Source organism: Chelonoidis abingdonii, chromosome 9 (assembly GCF_003597395.2).
Source record: "Chelonoidis abingdonii isolate Lonesome George chromosome 9, CheloAbing_2.0, whole genome shotgun sequence".
Classification (NCBI taxonomy): domain Eukaryota; kingdom Metazoa; phylum Chordata; order Testudines; family Testudinidae; genus Chelonoidis; species Chelonoidis abingdonii.
In genome coordinates this window covers 9,517,161-9,540,687 of record NC_133777.1, presented here as the reverse complement: position 1 = coordinate 9,540,687, position 23,527 = coordinate 9,517,161, and the positions used below count along the sequence as shown (strand labels likewise).

General features: G+C 43.8%; 1 protein-coding gene across 2 annotated transcripts in view; it reads left to right on the top strand.

Moving 5' to 3' along the window:
- The window catches only part of SDK1 (sidekick cell adhesion molecule 1), a 662,005-nt gene that overhangs the window by 622,090 nt on the left and 16,388 nt on the right, over nucleotides 1-23,527 (top strand). For both annotated transcript variants that reach the window (XM_075069178.1, XM_032767751.2), the window contains 5 exons: nucleotides 622-759; nucleotides 5,984-6,145; nucleotides 8,471-8,596; nucleotides 18,846-19,010; nucleotides 21,529-21,666. In XM_075069178.1, coding sequence (XP_074925279.1) covers nucleotides 622-759; nucleotides 5,984-6,145; nucleotides 8,471-8,596; nucleotides 18,846-19,010; nucleotides 21,529-21,666 — 729 coding nt within the window. The remainder of the gene's footprint in view (nucleotides 1-621; nucleotides 760-5,983; nucleotides 6,146-8,470; nucleotides 8,597-18,845; nucleotides 19,011-21,528; nucleotides 21,667-23,527) is intronic.

The following is a 23,527-nucleotide window of genomic DNA, read 5'->3' as shown; positions in this document are numbered from 1 at the left end:
CAGGCAGCACACAGTAACAATCCCTATGCTCTGGGATAACAGAAAATGCCATCCGTGTGCACAAGATTTGCAGGCCAACAACTCCATATCAGAAGTTTGGATGCTTAGTCAAACTGAGACCCACACGTGAAAGCTGATGTATGCACGTAAGCTGGGGATTTGCATGCATACATACAAACCATATACTTGAGTACAGACCTGACCTGCACATGCAGTTTGGGCATCTTGTGTGTTCAGTTCACATGCAGCCACTTAACCCCTTGGACCTGAAGCTCTAAACCTTTGATGGTTTTCCCTGACTCATTTTTACGTCTTACACTCCCCAGAAAGTTGTAGAAAAGGCATTCACACCATCCTGGTGATGCAGTCATTTGGAAATGAAGCTCTCCACTGTTCTCTTATGTCATTCCTTCTACATCTTTGTCATTTCCTCCTCCTATCCTGTTTCATTTCAGTTTTGCAATTTAGTGTCTGCTGACTTTAGAACACCTCGAATTTCCAATAAATCCTATTCTCAGCTTATTTCCTTTAGATTCATACTGGGTAATAAATACTGTTTCATAAGATGTATATCAGGTTAAATATTCCTGCTGCAGTTGAGTGTCTTTGTCCTCCTTTCAGCTCCCAGCACTCCTAGCTTCCTGGCATTCTCAGAAATCACTTGCACCACACTCAATGTGTCTTGGGGAGAGCCGACGGCAGCAAATGGAATCCTGCAGGGTTATCGAGTGGTGTATGAGCCCTTGGCACCAGTCCAGGGTAAGTAAACCACCAAAGAACCTATATATTCAGGCTAGGGAAAAAAAACACCATCATGTCTTTTATCTCTGTCCAGCTTCCCATTCTTCTTCATGGAGTGTCTACATGTAGCTCTGACAATTTAGAAAAAGGGTGGGTACTCTTTATGAAATCGTTGTGAGTTTATGAACTCTCTGTATGTATCTTTACCAAGCTTCAAAATCCATTGTGAATGCAGGTCTAGTTGCCTCTCTGTTGTCTCTTTAGGTATGTCTACACTACGCAGTAAGCCCAGGCTCTGACCCAGATTTGAACCCAAGCACCCCTTTCATCCACACACAAATCAATCTGGATGTCAAGTCAATCTGGTCAGCGAGCACTGAGGACCTTGATTCTAGGGCCCTGCTAGGAAGGTGGGTCACAGCCCAAGTCCCTCTGGCTGTTGGGTCTAGTCCCTGTCATTATTAAAGAGCTCTATTTATTAAAGAAAGAGTAATGCTGTGTTTGGGTCAGACTGGTTCCAGGGGCTCAACAGTGGATCTCATGGTCTAAACTCTCAGGATTGGGTGTTTGATAGAAAATAGGCAGCCTGAGAGTATGCCTAGGGACACCAAGACAAAGATAGTGTTCAGAGCTCTGTTCAGACTCCAGAGGCTGAAGACTACAAAGGCTGAAGACACATGGGATCCAGCGGCTGTGTCTCCTCACAGCAGTCTGGTGAGTGTCTATGGGAGCGCACCCGACTGGAGCTGTGACAATAGCCATGTGGACATGGGTGTCTGGGGCAACTGTGGGTGTTCCTGCTTTGCTAAAACTGCTCTGTAAGCTATATAAGTGTGGAATACAGCTTTTTTCCATCCTCTCACATTCTCCTGCAAAGATGTATTCAGCGAGTGGCTTGAAAAGCCATTACACTGCCATTGTTACTCTCTGTGGCAGAACAGGAAACTTCAACATATTAGTGTCCTGATTGTCTTTCTGCGCTTCATCCCAAAACTGCAGTGTAGGCCTTGCCACAGAATCCCCCTCACTGAGTCCCATTTGTGTTGCTGCTGATGAACTGTATCATTTGTATCATAAAACAAGGGTCGTATTGGCATCATGTATGCACGTTTTCAGTGGTACCATGACCACTTTAGAAGAGGAGAATGGCAGAGATTTAGCTGTATCTGTGTGTTTATACTGAGTTTTCAAATAGCATTTTTAACCTAGCACTAGATATGATCCCACCTGACGACAATATGACAGTCGCAAAGGCATTATTAATTTGCCAAAAGATCAGCAGAGAAGGAACTGGCAATCTCTCTGTAAACAAACGCAAAATCATTCTAAAGATGAATTAGAAAAGATTAAAAAGTTTAGAGGGGGAGTTATTAATATTTTTTATATTCCTAATACATTTCCAGTAGTTCAATAGGATGTCTAGCTTTGGCAGAGTGACAGCGGGTCAAGTAATTTGAACCATTGCCAATCCATTTTAAACTTCTTTCAGAAGAAATAATGGTATCAATCACTAGCATTTGTTTCTGCTGTAAGGAATAAAGGATTTCTTTATAGCTGACTTTCCATGTCTTATGCATGGGGAAAGTCATACTCAGAAATGAAAGCAGGAGAATAAAAGCACTTTTACCCTTTGTTGCTAGTAGAGTTACAGCATGAAGAGCTAATGCAGAATGGATGTGTAATTCTGACCAGGAAATGTGGACAGGGCATAAAGGACATTCAGATACTTTGGAGTTTTCCTGCTTCTTATTCTCTCATACATAAAACTTATAGGGAATCCATCTTTTGTGGGGAAATATTAGTGTTTCAAGTATTCTTGTCTGGTACTGAAATAATCCTTTCATGAAAGCAGTTGGACTTTCTCAGCAGTCAACCAAATCTCATGCTTCAGAGTATAATCTGATTGCTTGTAGGGTCAGGAAGGAATTTCCCCCTTCCCTGCCCAACATCTACAGATTTGCACAGTTGGCAACTGCATTACATGTGAAGGGATTGCCTTCTTCTGAAGCATCAGATTCTGGCTTCTACTGGAGACAGGATATTGGACTATATGGATAACTGGTATGGCAAAAACTATGTGTCTGATCAGTTGCTGGTGATGGATGTCAGGGTAAGGGGATATTATACAGCTACCATTCCTGTGTACAGCGAAGAAGCACAAACTTGATGAAACTTCATGAAAAATATACCTGCTAAAAATTTCTGGAGCTATCCAAGTATTTAACCAGTTCAGAGGCCCTTGAATGAGCTGTTCAGAGTTGCCCTCAGGATTCCAGCAAACTGGAATGGGTAAAGTCTAAGCTAAAAGCACCACCTAAAAGGTGTTCATCAGAGACCCACTTCATGTGCAGCTGGATGCTGGAGAGAACAGAAGGAGCTGCAAAGACAACTTCAGCCTCAAATCCACTTGATCCACCATAACCCATTCCTTGTAGACGTGTTGTCCTCCTTTCGCTCACAGTTGGCCAAGAAAGAAAAGTTCATGCTCCAGTGTTGGAGATCCCATTGCTGAAAATAAAAAAAAATGTGTGATGTGTGAATCTGGGTACTCTGTTTCACAGTATATCTGTAAAAATACTCTCTGGATTGTCCTGAACTTCTGTTTCAGTATTTGTTGACTTCCCTTTTAAGTAGTTGACATGGATGGCAATTACAATGTAGGGGGGACAAGGAAAAATGAGACTCCAGTGTCACCTTCTTGTCTCCATATTTGATAGCAATAAATAATTTTCCCTTTCTTTGTTCAAGTTCTCAGATCCCGCTCTCTCCTTGTGCATCTAGTTTAACCTACTCACCCTTATCTTCATCATTTTCTGCTCTTCCCTACCATGTCTGTTTGTGCCGTCTTCCCCTTCTCTGGCTGCCCCACTTGTACTCTGAATGCTACCAAATCTTCCTCCCTAAATCTGTTTTCTTTGTCTCCTCTTCCAACTGAGGATTTTGTGCCTTTTCTCATAGGACTTGGAACAACCTGTCTCTTGCTGTGCTCTAAGCACCATTTAAAACCTTCTTCCTACAGTCTCTTCTCTAGTGCTGTCTTCTCCCCATCATTCACATCTATAAGGTTATGTTTTACCAATAACCGACAACAAAACTACCCTAGAGCCTTTTTTCAGTTTAAGGAGAGGGGGGTGGAAAAGCTTGTTTGAAATTTCAGAGGTTCTTGCTTTTCGGTGTTTTTTTTGGGGGGTTATGTCTCCACATTTGTCACTGAGAAATTAAAATAATACACCTAGATGCGGAGAGAGAAATTTTGCAGCTTAGAGCTTTTTCCCTTTTAAATAAGAAAGGATTCTTTGAATAGGAAGTTGTAACTGGGATGAAATTTTGATCAAAAACCCTTTGGAATTTTTTTTTTTAATTTAACTAATACAACCTCATCTTGAAAATGGATGTTAATTTGCATAAACTTTACATCAAAAACTGGAAATTCTATTCATAATATATTTCCCTGAATACTGCAAAACTAGTACACTCCTCCTGGCAGGGCAACCTGTCTTATTTGTCTGGAAAGGGCTACATACATTTATTTCACTTGTGAATATTAAAAGGACATTGTCAACTCAGATTAAGCCCCCAACATTTTTAAAACAATTTATATAAAACTTAAGAAACGTTTCCATGTAATTATTTTAGAAAATTCCAGTGAGAGCAGTTGTTTTCAGATAATCACTCCTCTGCAGTTTTTTCAACCTGAATAGGGCATCATTGAGAACAGGGCCAGCTCTAGCCATTTCGCCGCCCCAAGCACGGTGGCAGAACGCCCCCCGCGGTGTGCCAGTCCCGCGGCTCCGGTGGACCTCCCGCAGGCGTTCCTGCAGAGGTTCCGCTGGTCCCGCGGCTCTGGTGGATCTCCCGCAGGCGTGCCTGTGAATGCTCTACCGGAGCCGCGGGACCAGCGGACCCTCTGCAGGGATGCCTGCGGGAGGTCCACCGGAGCCGCCTGCTGCCCTCCCGGCAGCCGGCAGAGTGCCCCCCGCAGCATGCCGCCCCAAGCACGCGCTTGGTGCGCTGGGGCCTGGAGCCGGCCCTGATTGAGAACCTGACTCTAAAGGTTAGTGAAAGAAACTGAATTGATTGTCATTGTTCTGCGAGAGAGGAATGAACGTGAGAGAAGGTGTTGTGTAAAGAGTGAAAAGTAAATTGAATCCTTTAAATTCTTGCAGGCTTAGTCCAAAGAGATGACGGTAACATAGTTAAAGAAATGTGTGTGTATAGAATATAGGGGTAAGGCTCTACAAATCACAGCACAGAAATCGCAGCGCTGAGGAAAGTGCCACTGAAGTCATTTTAAGTCACATATGCACCCTCCTGATCCTGGGCTCCTCCAGGAGCGGGAGAGTCCCTCAGTGCAACTCAGACAACCTTGAGGATCTGTCTCAGCTATGACAAACTCCTGGGGCTGCCCGGAATCTCTTCAGTGCTGCATGCTACGGGCCACCCCTGGCGCATCATTCCCATGCCCAGTATTGCCCCGGGGTCCACCCCCTATGCTGTGGCTTATGAGGAGGTCCTTGGAAGACAGCCGTATGTTTGTCCGCCACTGTGCCTCTACTGAGGGAATTCTTCCCAAGACCAAGCCATGACTTTTAGGGCCCCTTTATGCTACTTCAACCCTTTTCCCTTGGCCTAAAGGGGCCTGAACAGGAGGGAGGATCTCACCGTCCCAATAAATAATTATGCAGTTGATGAGATTCACCACTGCAGTGGACCTTGTGTGGTCATTTATTTCAGCGTAAAACCCTACTGAGTCAAAATGGTAACTGTTTATACCCATGGTGCACTCACTTCACATTGGTATAAATGAAAGTACAAGGTGCAGGGCAAAGATGAATCTGGCACAGTATTTCTTTGCTTGGAATAGTGTTGCAAGGTACATGGCAAAGAGACACCACACGGAGCAGCTCTGGCTTAGGAAGAGCTGTGCCGCTTGCAGTCACCTTCATTTACCACCTCCTTTTTTCCCAGTGTAATTAGTGAGCTTGCGTGCAGTCTCATGGTAATTTCCCAGTTGTGTTGTAAGATTTTTTTCTTGTCAGTACCCACTTATCAAGCTTAAACTCTAATTACACTTATCTGTGCTGAAAATTGGCTATTATCACTACTTAAACTCCCACTAATTGTAAGAAATACTTTCTTAGCAAATTGTGAGATAATTTTACTTATCTAGACACGATAAGCTCTGCTCAGTTGCTTTTTTGCATTGAGACTCTCTTATTTTTCATCTCAACTGCTATTCCAGGGGTGAGTAAGGTGGTGACTGTGGACATAAAAGGAAATTGGCAGCGCTGGTTAAAGGTCCGAGACCTCACCAAGGGGGTGACCTACCTATTCAGAGTGAAAGCCAGAACCATCACCTATGGACCCGACGTACAAGCCAACATCACAGCTGGGCCAGCAGAGGGTAAGTGGAACCTTAGCAACATGCAAGAGACCAGAGCCAATTACATTAATTCAGTCCAACAGCAGGGAGTAAATACAGTGTATGTGCAAATACATTTCCAGTCCGCGGAAGAATGGAGGCACAAGGGCTTTAGGCATGATTTAGTGAGTTCATAACATTCCATGAAAAGCGTTTTTCCTTTTTTATGAAATTCAGAAAAAATGACTGCAAAAACCTGTGCAAATAAATTGAAAGACAAACCAACCAGCCAAGGGAATTCAAAGCTGTGCCTTCACAGCATGGCCCTGATTCTGATTGCACTGATCACACTCCTGATCCAGACCTGGATTAAGTTTCATGGGTGTAAAACTGGTGAGAGTTCAGAAACATTCCCTCATGTCTTTATGTTTTGGCTTACACACATAAATATACTCACCATATGCAAAAAGTGGAGAACAGCAGCTCCGACTCCCTGACTTGTTGGTTTGTGCACCAAGATTTTTTGTTGATAAACAGATGATTCATTTTAATCATTGCAGTTTGCAGCAAGAAAAATTAGAGGTCTTACAATGATCACTGGCTGACTGATAGTCCTTGAAGCATCTGTGCAGTATTCATGCACGATTCTATTTTGTGTCTCCCTGCCCTCTTAATCAAACAGAAGCCACCCTCCACCTCTCTCATTGCACCCTTCCCTTGTGATCAAATCTTTTGGAGGTGCTATATGATCATAAATAGCTCTCCTATAATGTGTGTGCAACAGTTATAATGTTCTTGAAATACCTTCTGTACCATGTATCAGAGGGGTAGCCGTGTTAGTCTGGATCTGTAAAAGCAGCAGAGAATCCTGTGGCACCTTATAGACTAACAGATGTTTTGGAGCGTAAGCTTTCATGGGTGAATCCATGCGTCAGACGCAGGTAGTGGGAATTCCGGGTAGGTATATATATGCTAGCAAGCAAGCCAGAGATAACAAGGTTAGTTAATCAGGAGGATGGGGCCCGTTCTAGCAGTAGAGTGTGAAAACCAAGGAGGAGAAACTGGTTCTGTAATTGCAAGCCATTCACAGTCTTTGTTTAGTCCAGAGCTGATGTGTAAATTTTCAATGAACTGAAGCTCAGCAGTTCTCTTTGAATTGGTCCTGAAGTTTTTTGCTGCAGGATGGCACCTTAAGGTCTGCTATAGTGTGTCCAGGAGGTTGAGAGGCTCTCCTACAGGTTTTTGTATATTGCCATTCCTGATATCTATTTGGTCCATTTATCCTTTCCGTAGGACTGTCCAGTTTGGCGAGTGTACATAGCGAGGGCATTGCTGGCATATTATGGCGTATATTACAGAGTTGGCATCTCTGCCCACATATCTACACCACACACATCACAGACCTAACAGATCAGCCACACATCACTGGTATTCACCTCGCGTCCACCAATGTAATATACGCCCATCATATGCCAGCAATGCCCCTCTGCTATGTACATCGACCAAACTGGACAGTCACTATGAAAAGATAAATGGACACAAAGAGAAACTGCTGAGCTTCAGTCATTTGCAAATTTGACCCATCAGTCTGACTAACAAAGACTGTGAATGGCTTGCCAATTACAGAACCAGTTTCTCCTCCTTGGTTTTCACACCTCTACTGCTAGAAAGGCGCCCATCCTCCTGATTGAACTAACCTCGTTATCTCTAGCTTGCTGCTAGCTATGATACCTACCCCTTGGAAATTCCACAGCCTGCGTCTGACGAAGTGGGTATTCACCCACGAAAGCTCACGCTCCAAAACGTCTGTTAGTCTATAAGGTGCCACAGGATTCTCTGCTGCTTCTGTACCGTGTAAATGCGATGGTGATACATGATGCTGCAGTTTAACTGATCCTGATGCCCACATCACAGGCATTATAATTACTAGTCTAGTTGGATGTGCTAATGACATAATATTGACTGACTGAACAAGCAGCCCGTCTTTGCTGCTGATCTCCGAGTTTCTGGGGATGGTGCTGGGCTGACTCTGTAGGCAGGAATATTTGCAAAGATGTAAGTGGTGAAAGTAACAGGTTGGGGGTTTTTTTTTTGTTTTTTGTCTGCTTAGTTGATGTGAGTATCCCTGTAAAACCCACAAAATAAATCTGTGGTGTGTGAACCAGGAAAGATTTGAGCCTGATATATAAATCTGTGGTGTGTGAACCAGGAAAGATTTGAGCCTGCACCCCATTAAACTAGTTTACCCTGTGTATATGGTTAGCTTCTGTGTGTGGTTTTTATGTGCATATTTCTGAAGATGTTAAAAGTATAATGTGATCACTTCTCACACCCCCTGATGTTTGCTGTTCTGGTCTCATCCCTTAGGGTCTCCTGGCTCCCCTCAAGAAATTCTGGCTACAAAATCTGCTTCTGGGCTGACTCTGCAGTGGACTGAGGGAGATTCAGGGGACAAACCTACAACTGGCTACATCATAGAGGCGCGGCCATCAGGTAGGAGAAACTACTGCTGATAAAAAAAAAATCCGTAAAATGTGGACAGGATTTGGTGGTGGGAACTTGTCCACACCACAGTCCTAGCTACCTTATAAGAAAGAAAGATAAGAAAGACACAGCTTTTCTTTTCTAAATGCCCACCACCAAATAGTTTCTATTTTTGCCTTCTGTAAACATATTACTATGTTAATTGTCATATTTTCTCCTGCTTGGAAACAGTCACAGAAAATTGCAATGAGTACTGTGCCATTTTTCCTCAGATGTCACCAATAAAGCTGCCAGTTAAGGAACTAATGTTATTCATAATTTAAAATAATGTACATGTATGCAGCCCATTTAATGCCGAAGAATCCTCAAGCACTTTGCAAATTGTATGTTTGAATATCAGGGTTAGAAGGGACCTCAGGAGGTCATCCAGTCCAATCCCCTGCTCAAATCAGGACCAATCCCTAGACAGATTTTTACCCTAGTTCTTTAAAGGGCCCCCTCAAGGGTTGAACTCATAACGCTGCATTTAGCCAGCCAGTGCTCAAATTGCTGAGCTATCATTCCCCCTTCACAGATCCACCACTGAAATACACCTCTTCTGGGCAGAATCCAACAGCTATCCTGTATCAGTAAGAAAACATGGCTTTTTGTAGTGGGCATACAGCATAACATCTCCAATTCATTCTACAGGAGGAATGCAATCAAGACAACAAAGTTATTATGTCATGGGATCTTTACTGACTATGGGTACATCTGCACTTGGAGCTGGGGGTGTGATTGCCAGCTTGAGGAGGCATCCCTAGAACATGCTAGCCCTAAAGTTAGAACGTAGCCACAACAGCACGACAGGCTAACCTCCCCAGATACATGCCTAGGGTCGCTGACAGGCATGTACTAGCCATCCCTGTACTCACACTGATGTGGCTACATTTGGTTTTAGTGCGCTAACTCAATAAGAGCTCACGTGGGTATGTCTCCTTAAGCCCCAAATTCCAAGTTTAGACACACTATATAAAGGATCAAAGCCTCATTTTTGTATCTGCTCTGACAGATGGCACCTTCAGCAGTGTCATCATTTTAACTAATGCTGGACGTTAATTCAGACCTGTGTTAGAGGGAGGAGTGGCGCCAACTGAATTCCACTATGGTTTTTCGTTGGCACTCTCCCGGTACTGATTAGCTGTTGAGATCTGACCAAACCATAGACTGAATTATTGTGATCTTCAGCCCTAGGAATATAGGCTTCCCTCATGCCTTTCACAGAATTCCAAGGTTCCACTGTGGTTCCATTACCTTTTCCTAATTTCGAGGACTCAGCCTTGATAATGGTTTTCAAACAAAGCTCATAAAATGTGCACATTCTTCAGGGATTGGAGTATCAGAGTAGCAGCCGTGTTAGTCTGTATCAGCAAAAAGAACAGGTGTACTTGTGGCACCTTAGGGACTAACAAATTTATTTAAGCATAAGCTTTCGTGGGCTACAGCCCACTTCATTGGATGCATAGAATGGAACATACAGTAAGAAGATATTTATACTTACAGAGAACATGAAAAGATGTTCTCACACCATACCCATACCAACTGTAAGAGGCTAATTAATGAAGAGAAGCTATTATCAGCAGGGGAGAAAAACTTTTGAAGTGATAATCAAGATGGCCCATTTCAGACAGTTGACACGAAGGTGTGAGGATACTTTAACATGGGATTATAGATTCAATTAGTGCATTGACCAAGCCATTCCCAGTCTCTCTTCAAACCTAAGTTAATGGTATTTAGTTTGCATATTAAATCAAATTCAGCAGCTTCCTCGTTGGAGTCTGTTTTTGAAGCTTTTTGTTGCAAAATTGCCCACCTTAAAGTCTGTCACTGAGTGTTAGAGAGGTTGAAGTGTTCTCCCACTGGTTTTTGAATGTTATGATTCCTGATGTCAGATTTGTGTCCATTTATTCTTTGCGTAGAGACTGTCCGGTTTGGCCAATGTACATGGCAGAGGGGCATTGCTGGCACATGATGGCATATATCACATTGGTAGATGTGCAGGTGAACGAGCCCCTGATGGTGGCTGATGTGATTAGGTCCTATGATGGTGTCACTTGAATAGATATGTGGACAGAGTTGGCATCGGGCTTTGTTGCAAGGATAGGTTCCTGGGTTAGTGTTTTTTTGTATGGTGTGTGGTTGCTGGTGAGTATTTGCTTCAGGTTTGGGGGCTGTCTGTAAGCGAGGACTGGTCTGTCTCCCAAGGATCTGTGAGAGTGAGGGATCATCTTTCATGAAGGATAGGTTGTAGATCCTTGATGATGCGCTGGGAGGTTTTTTAGTTGGGGGCTGAAGGTGACAGGTGACTTCTGGGCCCTCTTCTGGTTCTGATCAATCTGTTGTTTTTTCACTTCAGCCCAGGTGCGCTAACAGTGGTCGTGTAAGCTTAATAGGCAGGCTCTCTCTTGGACAATACCACAAATTGCTTCATAGAAATCATGTATGGGCGGTCGTATGGGCGTCTATGCCTGTCTGAGGAGGCCGGAGTGGGAGGCGGGTCAACTAGAATGGTGCTGTATGTATCCTCTGGACTGCCGGTCTCTGCGCGTAGTACCTGCAAATGAGAGTCCCGACGTCATGGCTGCTCTGCCTCAGCACTAGAGGTTTTAGTTGGGGGCTGAAGGTGACGGCTAGTGGCATTCTGTTATTTTCTTTTTTGGGCCTGTCCTGTAGTAGGTGACGTCTGGGTACTCTTCTGGCTCTGTCAATCTGTTTTTTCACTTCAGCAGGTGGCTATTGTAGTTTGAAAAATGCTTCATAGAAATCTTGTAGGTGTTTATCTCTGTCTGAGGGATTGGAACAAATGCGGTTGTATCTTGGACCTTGGCTGTAGACAATGGATCGTGTGGTGTGTCCTGGATGGAAGCTGGAAGCATGTAGGTAAATATAGCGGTCAGTAGGTTTCCGGTATAGCGTGGTGTTTATGTGATCATCGCTTATTAGCACAATAGTGTCTAAGAAATGGACTGCTTGTGTGGACTGGTCTAGGCTGAGATTTATGGTGGGATGGAAATTGCCTTACATGAACTGGGTTTGGGCCCTCCTGCAGCCTCAGTTTCCCCTTCTTGGACTTCCCAATAACTGCACCCAGACTTCTGTGAGTTAAGCAACAGCCCATCTTGGGTGGAGTGGTCTATTAAAACAGTGTAGTTCAAATGTCATATTAAACTAAAACGAATTACCTCCCACCCCTTCCATTGTCTCTTCAGCCCCTTACTGGTCTCACCAGTTCTTTCCACAACCCAGTTCCTGCTGCCTAGCATTTCCTCAAGCCAAGCTTCTTAAAGCTGTTGACCCTCTTAAAGTTTTTGTTCCTGATCCCCACTGCAGATAGTTTCAGCCAGGCCTTTTCCTCTGGCTGGTGAGGAGAGCCTCTTTCCCACTCCTTTCTGACCCTGGTCCCCTCTGGATCCCCGCAACAGCCTCCTCGCAGATGTATCTCCCTGGTTACCTTGTATCAAGACTTCAAATCCCAGCTCTCTCACCTCCCCAGATCACTCAAGGCAAAGGAGCTGTCAGACTTATCCCGGACTCTGAGCTTCTCTGAAAAGACCTTCCTTAGATCTTTCTTAGTCCCTGGTTTACCTCTGTCTAAGGGAGCAGACCCACTCTTATCGGAAGCTTCATCTCCAGATTGCCATCATCAGATATTCAGTCGCCTGATCCAACAACTGGCCCACGCCCAAACTCATCAGCTAGGACCAGACAAGGCACAGGTGGGGCTAAGTCCAAAACCCTTAAAGGGCCCATCCTGTAACACTCAGACAAAACAGTAATTGAAGCTTGTTAGCCAACGTTTACCAGTCCAGACAAATGGCCCTCAATAAAACAAGATTATTTGAGAGTGAGGCCTACACCCACGTACCTATCACCTACTAGCAAGAAAATGTTAAGTGCTGTGCTGAATAAACAAGCCTACCTAAACTATAGGAGATCCATTAGCTTCAACCTTTCTTTAAGATACCGTGATGAAGCCACTGTCACTCACATCTCGCTGAAGGTGGGAAACCCCGAGCTCTAATGTGTTCCCCTAACACTGTGGAAACAAATTTCAAGACTTCAGAAGGAGCATTTCCATGTAGCAGATAACACCACAGTACAATGGCTACACCACAACTCCCTTGCATTGCCATGCGTGACTGATCACTTAAGTGAACGTTTTACATGCACTGCCTACATATTCATAGAACGCTGTTGCTTTGTGTGGAGAGAATGGTCCTTCCACAGCAGGCCTGAGCCACATTATCTCATCCTGGCCTCACTAGACTGAGCCTGCAAACAAACAGGGGAGAGGTCTCTTAGTGCTCCTGCTCTCAGGACCTGACTGTTAAACCATTTAATTCCTCCTCAGATTATTTTAATCCTGTTCATGCTGCTGTAGCACATGAACTGGCCATTTGTGTGCTAGATTCCTGTTCTTAGTTCTGGTTGAAGCTGTAGAGAGCATGAAATGTGATCCAAGCGGGGAGAGGGACTAATTGCAATGTTTGCTTATTTCGTGCAGGCTTCAGCTTCCTTTAAATATCTCATTCTTCCTCATCTCTGCATGCAGGAATTTGCCATTTGAATTTAGAGCTCAGCAAAAGAAGGGGGCTAATTCCCACTGCCAGTGCTGGTCCTTTCAGAAAAACATCTTTTTTAATATAATGCAGAGAAGCTGTTCCTGCCTCCTGGGTTGTTACTGAGCAATGAAACGCAGGTTGGAGAGATTTTTTGTTTTTGTTTTTAAACAGTTGCTGTTTCAGAGAAGAGCAGTTGACATGTGCCATTCACATACAAAGCAAGAAACGGGAGGAGTCCATCTTTCTGTGGCCAAGAACAGAAGAATCTGATAGGCAAATAAAAAGCTTTAGCATGATGTCAGTATTTAAACACCGTACCATTACCTTAGGGCTTTGGATCTCAGATGTCATCTATTATAGGCCTCATTACCCAAAACATTAACTGCTGTATCATCTCATTTTTCCTGCTGTAGCTCTGTGCCAGAGCTGCCTTCCACCAGGGAAGGAGGGTGGCTCAGTGTAATAAATGTTGGCCTCTGCTCTGAGTTGCCACTTCGTCAGGTTGTTCTTTGCTCTGTTTCGAAGAGGTCCTTCTGTCCTGCTGCTTTTTTCTTTTTATATACACAGGTAAGGGTATTTAATCTGCCTCTCTGCTGTTCCCCTGGATCTGTGTCAGGTGACCAACCTGCCTACCTCCTCCACATCTAGCATATCATTCAGACACTGGCACAGAACAGACAAAGCAATGTTTTTTCATAGATGTCAGGGCAAGTGGGAGAATGTTCAGAAAAGCAGAGGTCTCTCCCATCCTGCTTCCATTCTGTGGCATGAGAAATAGATTTCAGCTCAGTTCATTTACTATAATGCAGGAGCATTATAGTAAATGTCACTGAGAAGTCTCTGGCACTCTCGCAGTAATCACCTAGGCTTCAACTAGGCCACTTGTGTAATGTGGATCAGATCATGCCCTCTTCTTTTACGTGCAGAGAACAGGTAGAGAATGGCAAACCTGTCCAAATGGCCCTAATTTTACCACAGGCAAGAGAGTGGAGTTAAGTGACTTTATCTGCGTTCTGCAACCCTGTGGCATCCCGTGTGCTTCCCCACCATGTGGCTGGAGACCTGTGGCTGGTGAGGAGAGAGGTATGGCCTGGAGAGCACCACTTTGCATAGAGTTGTCCCCCTCCAAGCCCACAGCTTTCCTCATGGATGATGTTGCAGACTCTTCCCCCCTCCCCACACACGTCAGTGGCCTCCCACAAGGGGGGATTTCTGCATGTTTCCTCAGGGATCCATGCTGCCACAGATATGTGGAGGAAATGGTACAGAGGCACTGTGCCTGAATTCCTTAATGCCTATGTTGGCCTGCTGCAGATGCCCTGAGATCTGTGGGATTTCCTTGCAGATCATAGGATATCTCCAGGGTAGGCAGGCCATGGATCTGCCCGCTTTGTGGGACAGATACCCCATGCCCAGGACAGGATGATGCAAAGTTTCCTGACGCTGACCTGGTTTTTCCCTGTAGGAGGACATGGCTTAACCCTATAGTAGGAAAATGCATTTAAACATGCTTCCAGTTATCATGGTTTCTAACATGGGCCAAATAAGGCCCAAATAGCCATACCACCTATATTTAGGACATAGACAAATCAGGCAAATTTTGTATTTTGTCCTCAAAATTACTCTCCCGAGAGGGCAGACATTTTCAGGAAGAACCATTCTACTCAGCGTGGGGGTTTTCCCTCCCCTAAATGGCTGAGGCACTTAGTTTCCCGGAGCCCTGAGGACTGATCTCTCTCTAGCTCTTCTCTGGTCTCTTGGATAATGTTTCTTTTTTTTCAGTTTCTATTTATTTTTAAACAAATGAGTAAATTCTGTGTTTAACGTGGACTCAAACCAGCAAAATTCAGTAAATTCAAAGTGAAGGGTGCAGCTGCATCTCTGGCTCCTGCCATGAGGCTTTTCATTTGCTCCTGCTCCCGATCTGCGTGCAGTGACAGTTTGTCAGCCTTCACTTTCCATTCTTACCTTTTTGTTAATTGGCATCCTAACCCAAACCTTTCCCTTTACTCAAGAAATTAACATTTTAATCTTGTCACTGATGAACACTGACCAAGTACAGGAGGCCCTAATGATCAGGAACGTCTATTCTTGTAAATCTCCTGACATATGATTACTAGTAAGTTTTACAACCCAGCGCTCCGATTACACAAAGAGAGAAATGCTAGTGCTTCAGAAATGAATAATTGACAGGTTTCCATCTAGCCCCAGCCCCACCATGGCGGTCATTTGTCACCTCGCCTGTCTTATAAGAACCAGAAGCCTCTGTTACTGACTGACAGTTTTATGCAGCACAGAGACCCTGATTAATTGTCCATGATATCAAGCTTTCATGTTGGTGTGGTGTCTCTTCGAACACCTGCAGTGCACAACATTGCTCACCGCTTCAGAGGAATAAATTGTGTGCGTAGCCCAGGCTCAACATGGCGATAGGTAGGAGTGGTTAGTGTCTTCCAGCGTGATTAGAGCCTTCTCGCCACACACAGGCGCATGCCTCTCAACTCTGATGGAGAAATCGGAGCTGGAAGATAGAGATCAGATTCTTGTGTCAGCAGGAAGTGAGGCTGGGCCTTGATGCGATGTAGCATTTATAAAAACAGGAAGCAAAAAAAGATTTATTTTTCAAACTCTCCCTTTTGTGTCATATATTTACCCCTCCTATCAGATTCCACGTACCCAGTGAAAGGTAATATGAACTGAAGGAACGGGCAGATGTTATTAAGGCAAAAGCAATTGAGAGCAATATGACTGCATCCCCATTGCCAGCTGTGCTGAATCTCACAGTACGTTAAACAGGAATTGACTGGGACCGGCTAGACTTGCATCTGTTTTGGGGGGTGTTAGTAAGTGGTGCAAACTTTGCTTCTGTCACTGGTTTCTCCGCATTGATACACTGTTGAGATATTAGTTTTCGGCATGCAAATCTTTCCTCACCATGACCTGTGTGGGAAATGTTGTGTACAGTATGCTAATGATTTTCCACTTACTACAGAAGCCAATCTCCCCCCACCCACTTAGGTGTCTCACTAATGAATTCTCTCGCAGATGAGCTGCTGACATTGGATAGCAAAGTTTGCCATCAAAATAAGATGTCTTTTTAGCCTGACTGTGCTGTCCATATACAGGCAGACCCAAGTATACCTGCCAGGAACAGGACAAAGTCTTGTTGGCCGGGTCTTAGTCTTGCAAATCCAAAGGACTGGATTGTGCCTGATGTGTGCATGTGTTGTGCAATGGAGAGGGAATAAGGAGCCTTCCTCCACCTCCCTGCCTGCAGTGCATGAGTCAGCCCAACTGCAGTTCTTCCTAGCATTGTGTAGTTCTGCGTGGGCTGGTTTCCTATTGGGCACAATCTGGTCCAAACCAAGAGTAGCTGGATTCTGGGTTCCATTTCACACAAGTCCCCGAAGTTTGGAGTGGGGGATGTGAAGTAAATGGTTCCATTTTGGCCCAGCTTCAGGAGGCAGTCCCCTTAGGATTGGAGCTAAAGGTGAACCAACAGTGGTGGTGGTCAGAGCAACTGGAATTCCTCTGTTAAAGTGGTTCTCTGAAGAAACGCCCACCAGCAAACTTCCATGGATAACCTGGTATAAACTACAGCTATGTCTTCTCTCCGACACCCTCTCCAGCCTAGCCCCGGGGCAGGACAGAGGCAGAAATGCCACCGTCAGTCCTCAGGGGATAATTTCCCCTTGGAAGCAGGCTGCACTTAGAGGTTGACTTTACAGCTCCCTGCAGCAGCTTTGCTGAATTTAGCACACTATCTATACAAATGATTTCATGGACTATTTTAAGAACAACAGAGAGAGAGTGGTAGGTTTGTTTCTGTTGAAATTAGTGTTGAAAAACCGTTATTTATTCTGTTATTTTTTTCCCACCCCCTAAGCAATTTGTGGTGCAAATGAATTGCTTTTAAACCAAATCACAGTGGGTTGAAATTCTGTATCAATATTTACAAATGCGTTTATGGAAACTCATTCAGTTCTAGCAATTATGACAATATTTTATAGAATCAGATGCAGGATATAGTGTCAGTGATTGCAGCAACACTCTTTGACAATGTATCCACACTCCACCCACTTCAAGTAAAAAAACATTCCAACCATTTATATTACATTGTTAGCTTTGCATGGTGAAAATAATCTAGCTTTACACTGCCCTATATACGGGAAGTCAATATTTTATCTTCTGTTTTACACACATTATAAAAAATGTAATTCATAACAATGGTACATTATGATAACTTCATTAAACTCTGAAAATGCTGGTGAATAATGTATTGGTCTGAATTTTAAACATGACAGAAAAATTACCTATTCGTTAGTATTTCTCAAATGTGAACAGCATAATAAAATGTTCAATCTCCTTGTTCAGTCCACTTGGGACTGCCAATCATCTTGATCAGAACAGATGCAGTTTGGGGGACATGCAGCGCATTACAAATTAGTATTTACTTATGGCAAAACTAAAACATTCACATGGAAGTGCACCTACAGCATAAATCATTCAGTTCTGCCCATTATTTCCTGTTGCAAAGGAATAGGCTAAGGGCCAAATTCTGTTTTCATTTACACTGGAGTAACTCCGGAATAATTACAATGACTTCAGTGGACTTGTGCTAGGGTAAATCTAGAGTAAGTGAGAACAGATTCTGCTCCTGACATTGCAGCACCAGAACATGACACCAGTGATAATGCTGCTGGCTTACTTTACTATTATACTGGTGGCACCTCTAGTCAGAAGAAATCATGGACGTGATAGACTCTCAGTGCAGAGGGCTTTCTTTCAGTGCAAGCATCTCATACGCTGTATTTGTGCAGACTTTGTCTTTCTATTTTTATATTGTCATTAAGATATACTGGCGGGAAATGGAAATTAATTACCAATAATGTTAAAATAAAATTAATAGTCATTGGGCCAGGTCCTTGAAGCCATGCCAGTTCACATCAGCTGAGAATCTGGCCCGTTGTCCTCAGCACTGCAGCTTGGATGCTCCTATGGCAATAAACACTACTCCCATGCACACAAATGGTGCCTATATTTCATCAGTGGGAAGTCAATGAAAGCAGTACGTTTGCCGGTCATCTCTGGAAAATGGGCCACTTAGCCTGACGTTAGGGTCCCAAGGTCAAAATTGTTGGCCAGAGTTTTTAATCACAGTTGTAATTTTTTATCCTACCACTCTCAGTGACCATCTTGTTGAAAATGACATCTTTTCATTGCTTCAAGTAGATATGAGACTTTCACCTATGTAATAGGAAAACAATGTCATACACATGCTGGATGGTTATCAATATAAATATTAATATGGCTATTGAATATCTAGATTATCTAATTGTGCACATCTGGGGTATAGAACAGGGAGGATTTCGTCACACTCCAAGTTCTGTCTGTAAGTTTCACCCATGTGAAGGTTTCATGTTTGGATCCTGACATAATGTAAAAGCAGTCACAACCTAGAATGACTGTGGCTCAATAACCTATCACTTTGGTTTGATTTATTTGCTGTTTTGGACAGCAGTAGTTTAGGTAGACATGGAAATTGCCTCGTGTTGAAACACATGATTAATAGCAACTCATTTCCACGGAACAAGAGAAAGAGTGCACAGTAATAACACTAATAATGCTCTTTTTTTGCATGTGTGCTGCTTTCCTAGATGAAGGACTATGGGATACGTTTGCGAAGGACATCTCTCGCAGTGCTACCTCCTACACAGTCAGTCTGGACAAGCTAAGACAGGGGGTGAGCTATGAATTCCGAGTGGTTGCAGTAAATGAGTTTGGCTATGGAGAACCAAGCATCCCATCTGCAGCAGTATCAGGTAATCATGCATTCTTTATTATACTTTCCCCACTAGACTTCCTTTGTGAGGAAAGAGGAGAGAGAAAAACAATTAAAATAAAGCACCGAGGCCCTGCTTAAAAAACTGTGCTATGTTCCTTTATGCCATGAAACCCCACTGAAATCATGCTGAAACCAGAATGAGGCAATGATGAATCAGATACAGATTTTTTTGTTAAAAACAGGTGCCTACCACTGTAATATTTGGTGAAGAAACTCCCCCAGCAATTTGCATGTAAATTAGCACGTATTGCAACATGACTATACAGTTTATGAGTTGTTTGCTTTTTCCCTCTCAATTACCTTTCTGTTTCTTCTCTTCACCTGGGTCCATTCCCTCCCCAGTTTCCTGAGGTAGATATTTCTGTGTTATTTTGTATATATCGCTCTCAAAAATGTACTAGGTGCAATTTACTGGCAGAGCAAACTGAATCCTTCCACTGTATCCTTCTGCTGACAAGTCAAATTCTCTAAGGGCCCTACCCAAATTGCACTGACCTCAATGGAAAGACTTCCATGACAGCATCAGGCCTAAGTCTGTATGGGTTGAATTGTTGATGTTCTTCACGCATCTTCCTGCCAGCTCTGTTGTGATTATCCCCAGTGTGTAGAGATGTGGCCTGAACACCCTTCAGAAATCTCTTTGAACTCAGAGTTCAAGACTTGCCAGAAGGAGAATGATGGTACTTTGAGAGGTAAACTAGGCTGACGGTTGCTTTGTTCCATTGGTATCCCCGCAGCTGGAGTTTGGTGGCCTGTTGCTGAAGCAGGAGAAACTGCCCTGGTTAAGGCCTTGTACAGGTGTCTTCTTACCCTTGCTTCCTCCTTCCAAGATGCTTTTAGGCAAACTGTTAAAAAGGCTTTGTGATTCAAAATTCTGGAGCTTCCTATGGGCCTGGCAGTGCCAATATCTGAAGCAGGACTTATCTCTTCGCTTCTGGGGTAAAGAACACAAAATACCTCTCAACAGTTGCACAGCAGAAAGGGAAAGTAAATGGTACTATTGCTGTTGCTGTTGTGTTCATTCTCTTCTTTGTCGCTGTGCAACTAACCACTTAGCCCCTAAGAACTACTCTGGATTTCCGCGTGAACTGTCTCCTTGCATTCCTATCTAAGCGCAACGGAGAAGGGGAACCCACTTCACATATTAGAGTGTTTCTCCATTCTGTATTTTCGCACAAAATCTAAAGGGATGTTCTGCAGTTGGAATCATGTCAACCCCACCGTTCTCTCTTCCCATTAGCCGTTATTTCCTCAAAGGAACTCAGAGTTTCCCATTTGTCTGTTCTCCACTTGAGCAGAACTATTTAGTTCACTTTCTTTTGATGCTCTAAAGTTTTTCAGGCTACAACTGGAGATAGAAAGAAGTTTCTGTTGAGATTCACAGGCTTAAAAGCTGTAAAACATTACAGGCTAGCACAGCTGGATGGTCCATTCAGCCCCTAGCCTGGCCTGCACCACTTGCCTTTTTGGCTTTATTGGTCTGTGCTGACCTCCCAGTAGAGGGGAGATGGCGACCGCTTTTCACTGCTACAGAATTCCCAGCGCCCTGGGATGAATCAGGCCCCCCACATCATAAGGCTTATAACACGGCTGAGTTTAGAGCCAGGGAATCTGAGCAGTAAAGTGCTCTTCACAGCCATAGGAAAGCTAGGAGAGGCGTGCGGCTCAGTGGCTTGAGTTCAACTATGGCTTTGGTCCCAAGTGAAATAGGTATCCTGGAATCAGCCATTCGAGCAGGTATTTCTCTGTCTCCTTAACTGCAATGTAGTTATGCATAATTGATGATCTATGCCCTAGTGACAATGCTGCCCCTCATGGCTAAGATGCCCTGAAAAAAGGGATGGCTGGAAAGGAATAATAATAATAGTTACCTTTTTTAACCAAGGATCTCAAAGCACTTTATAAAGAAGAAAAAATGTCATTTACTTATTTTGCAGCTGGGGAAACTGAGGAACAGGTGGAATTAAGATGGGCTACATCGAATGTATGGGTAGGAATAAAACCCAACTCTCTGAACATGCTAGGGTGCTGCTGGTCAGGATGGTTTAAACTGACAGCGGGTGAAGGGTAGAGCTAGAACAAGAGGGATGCTGAGAGTTTGGGTTGAGGTGCATTGGCACTGGAGAGTGCTTGGATGTTACCCACAGGCACCATCTGCATCTCTTGTGAATGCTATTGGGTGATGTTCTGGGAAGGCCCAATCCTCCAGATGAAGTGACATTTGTGGTGAGTCAGCAGGGCTCTTTTTGGATCCAGGACTGGAGTATCAGAGGCCAGGGAGACCTGGGCACTTTGGAATCGCTATGGGGGAGAAATAGGCACAGCACCTTCCTCTGGCACTAATCCAGCTTCTTAACCATGCTCTTTCCTGAGAACTAACAGGGGTACAGATCTCACTGAGAAAAAGGCAGGGAGATGCTAACGGGGCGTAGGGGAGGAATGTATACGAATTGTTAGGTGGAAGGGTCCTAAACCTTTATTTGTTCTCTCTGTAGCCCAAATGGAAACCCCTTTCTACGAAGAGTGGTGGTTCCTACTAGTGATGGCTCTGTCTAGTCTCATCCTCCTCCTGTTAGTGGTGTTTGCGTTGGTCCTACATGGCCAGAGCAAGAAATACAAGAACTGCAGCACAGGTGAGATAGTGGCTCCATTTCAGTCCCTCTCGTGCCATGGATGTTCTTTTTCCATTTGAACCAGTGACTCTGGCAGCATGAAATCTTTTGCTTTATGTGTTTCTTTGGGTGGAGCAACCAGTCAGATCTCTTTGATCTCTAATCTGAGAGAACTGGCTTGTGCTTTTCCATGGGTGCACCCCGTGTACATATTTGGGTGGAGGGATGTATTTACAAAGTGTGGCTGGAGTTGGGCGTAGATAATATCCCGTTGATGATAGATGGTGTATGTGGGTACTCCATGTCTCACCTCTGTTCGTTAGTGCTACAGTTGTCATGGCAGTGGGGTCTTATGGCTGACCTGAGTTGCTGGACTTTACGGCACCATAGTATAATCTGAGCCCCACGCCTCTTAATTTGCCTTTCCCACAGAAAACAGGAACAGCTGGTCCATCACTAGGAATGTTTAAATATTGCCCTTTCAAATCCCAGGTCTCTGGTTGTGGAGCTTTCAAAATCATTTTTGCCTTTCCCCCATTAGTAACCTGAGTTCTGGCAATGTTATTTGTGTGCATTTTTCTCCATAACCCAGGAGTGAACTATGTTAATTCTCTGGTCCCAATCAGACTAATCAACAGGAGCGGGCAGTGGAAGTTCCAGCTCTCCTGTTGTGGAGGGGTTAATAGAATACAGGGATATGGAAAGAACCTCTCACTTCCCCTGGCAGTGTTCAGTGGTTCAGCCCAAAGAAAGATTTATTTTTTCTATATAAATTCACTTCTAACAAATGTTAGTAAATCAGATTTTATCCCTATGGGATTTAAAATGTATGAATGCCATGGCATTTTACCAAGCTAATACGATTACAGATTCCTATGCATGGCACATAGAAAATCTCTCATCTTCCTACTTGTGCTCTACATTTGGAGGACAGACATGAAAAGACAGTTCTGACCTGCACCTTCTGATATCCGTTTTCTCACTGGACCTTAATATAACACTGTAATTGAAGTTGAGGATAAAATACCTGTCTGCAGCAGACTGGCAATATGACACCAGCCTTTCTGCCCAAGACACCAGCAGAGCTCAGACCTGTGGAATTACACACTATGAGCGTAGGAAAAAATCTCTTGCTGTGTCTTCCTCTCTTCTTCTCCCCCTCTCCTGCCCCCCATCTTTTGTCTTTGTTCTTTACTTCCATCAAGAGCTCTTTAATGACCTAAAAATCAAAAAGGAATCATACAAAAAGTGGGAACGGGGACAAATTGCTAAGGAGAAGAGCAGAAGAACAGCGTAAGCATGTATGGACAAAATGAGAAAGGCTAAGACCCCAAATGAGTTACAACTCACAAGGGATGTAAAAGGGAATAAGAAATGGTTCTTTAATACATTAGGAGCTAATAAAAAACAAAGGAAAGCATAGGTCAGGGGTCAGCAACCTTTCAGAAGTGGGGTGCCGAGTCTTCATTTATTCACTCTAATTTAAGGTTTCATGTGCCGGAATACATTTCAACGTTTTTAGAAGGTCTCTTTCTATAAATCTATAATATAGAACTAAACTATTATTGTATGTAAAGTAAATAAGGTTTTTAAAATGTTTAAGAAGCTTCATTTAAAATTAAATTAAATTGCAGAGCCCTCCATACCGGTGGCCAGGACCTGGGCCATGTGAGTGCCACTGAAAATCAGCTTGCATGCTGCCTTCAGCACGCGTATCATAGGTTGCCTACTCCTGGCATAGGTCCTCTACTTAGTGGGGAAGTAGCGCTAATAACTGATGACATCCAGAAGGCTGAGGTGGACAAGGTTTGACACTTGTTTGTAATGGTTCTTATCACTAGGCATATAATTGGTGGGGAAATACCTTTTGTCTTTACTGATT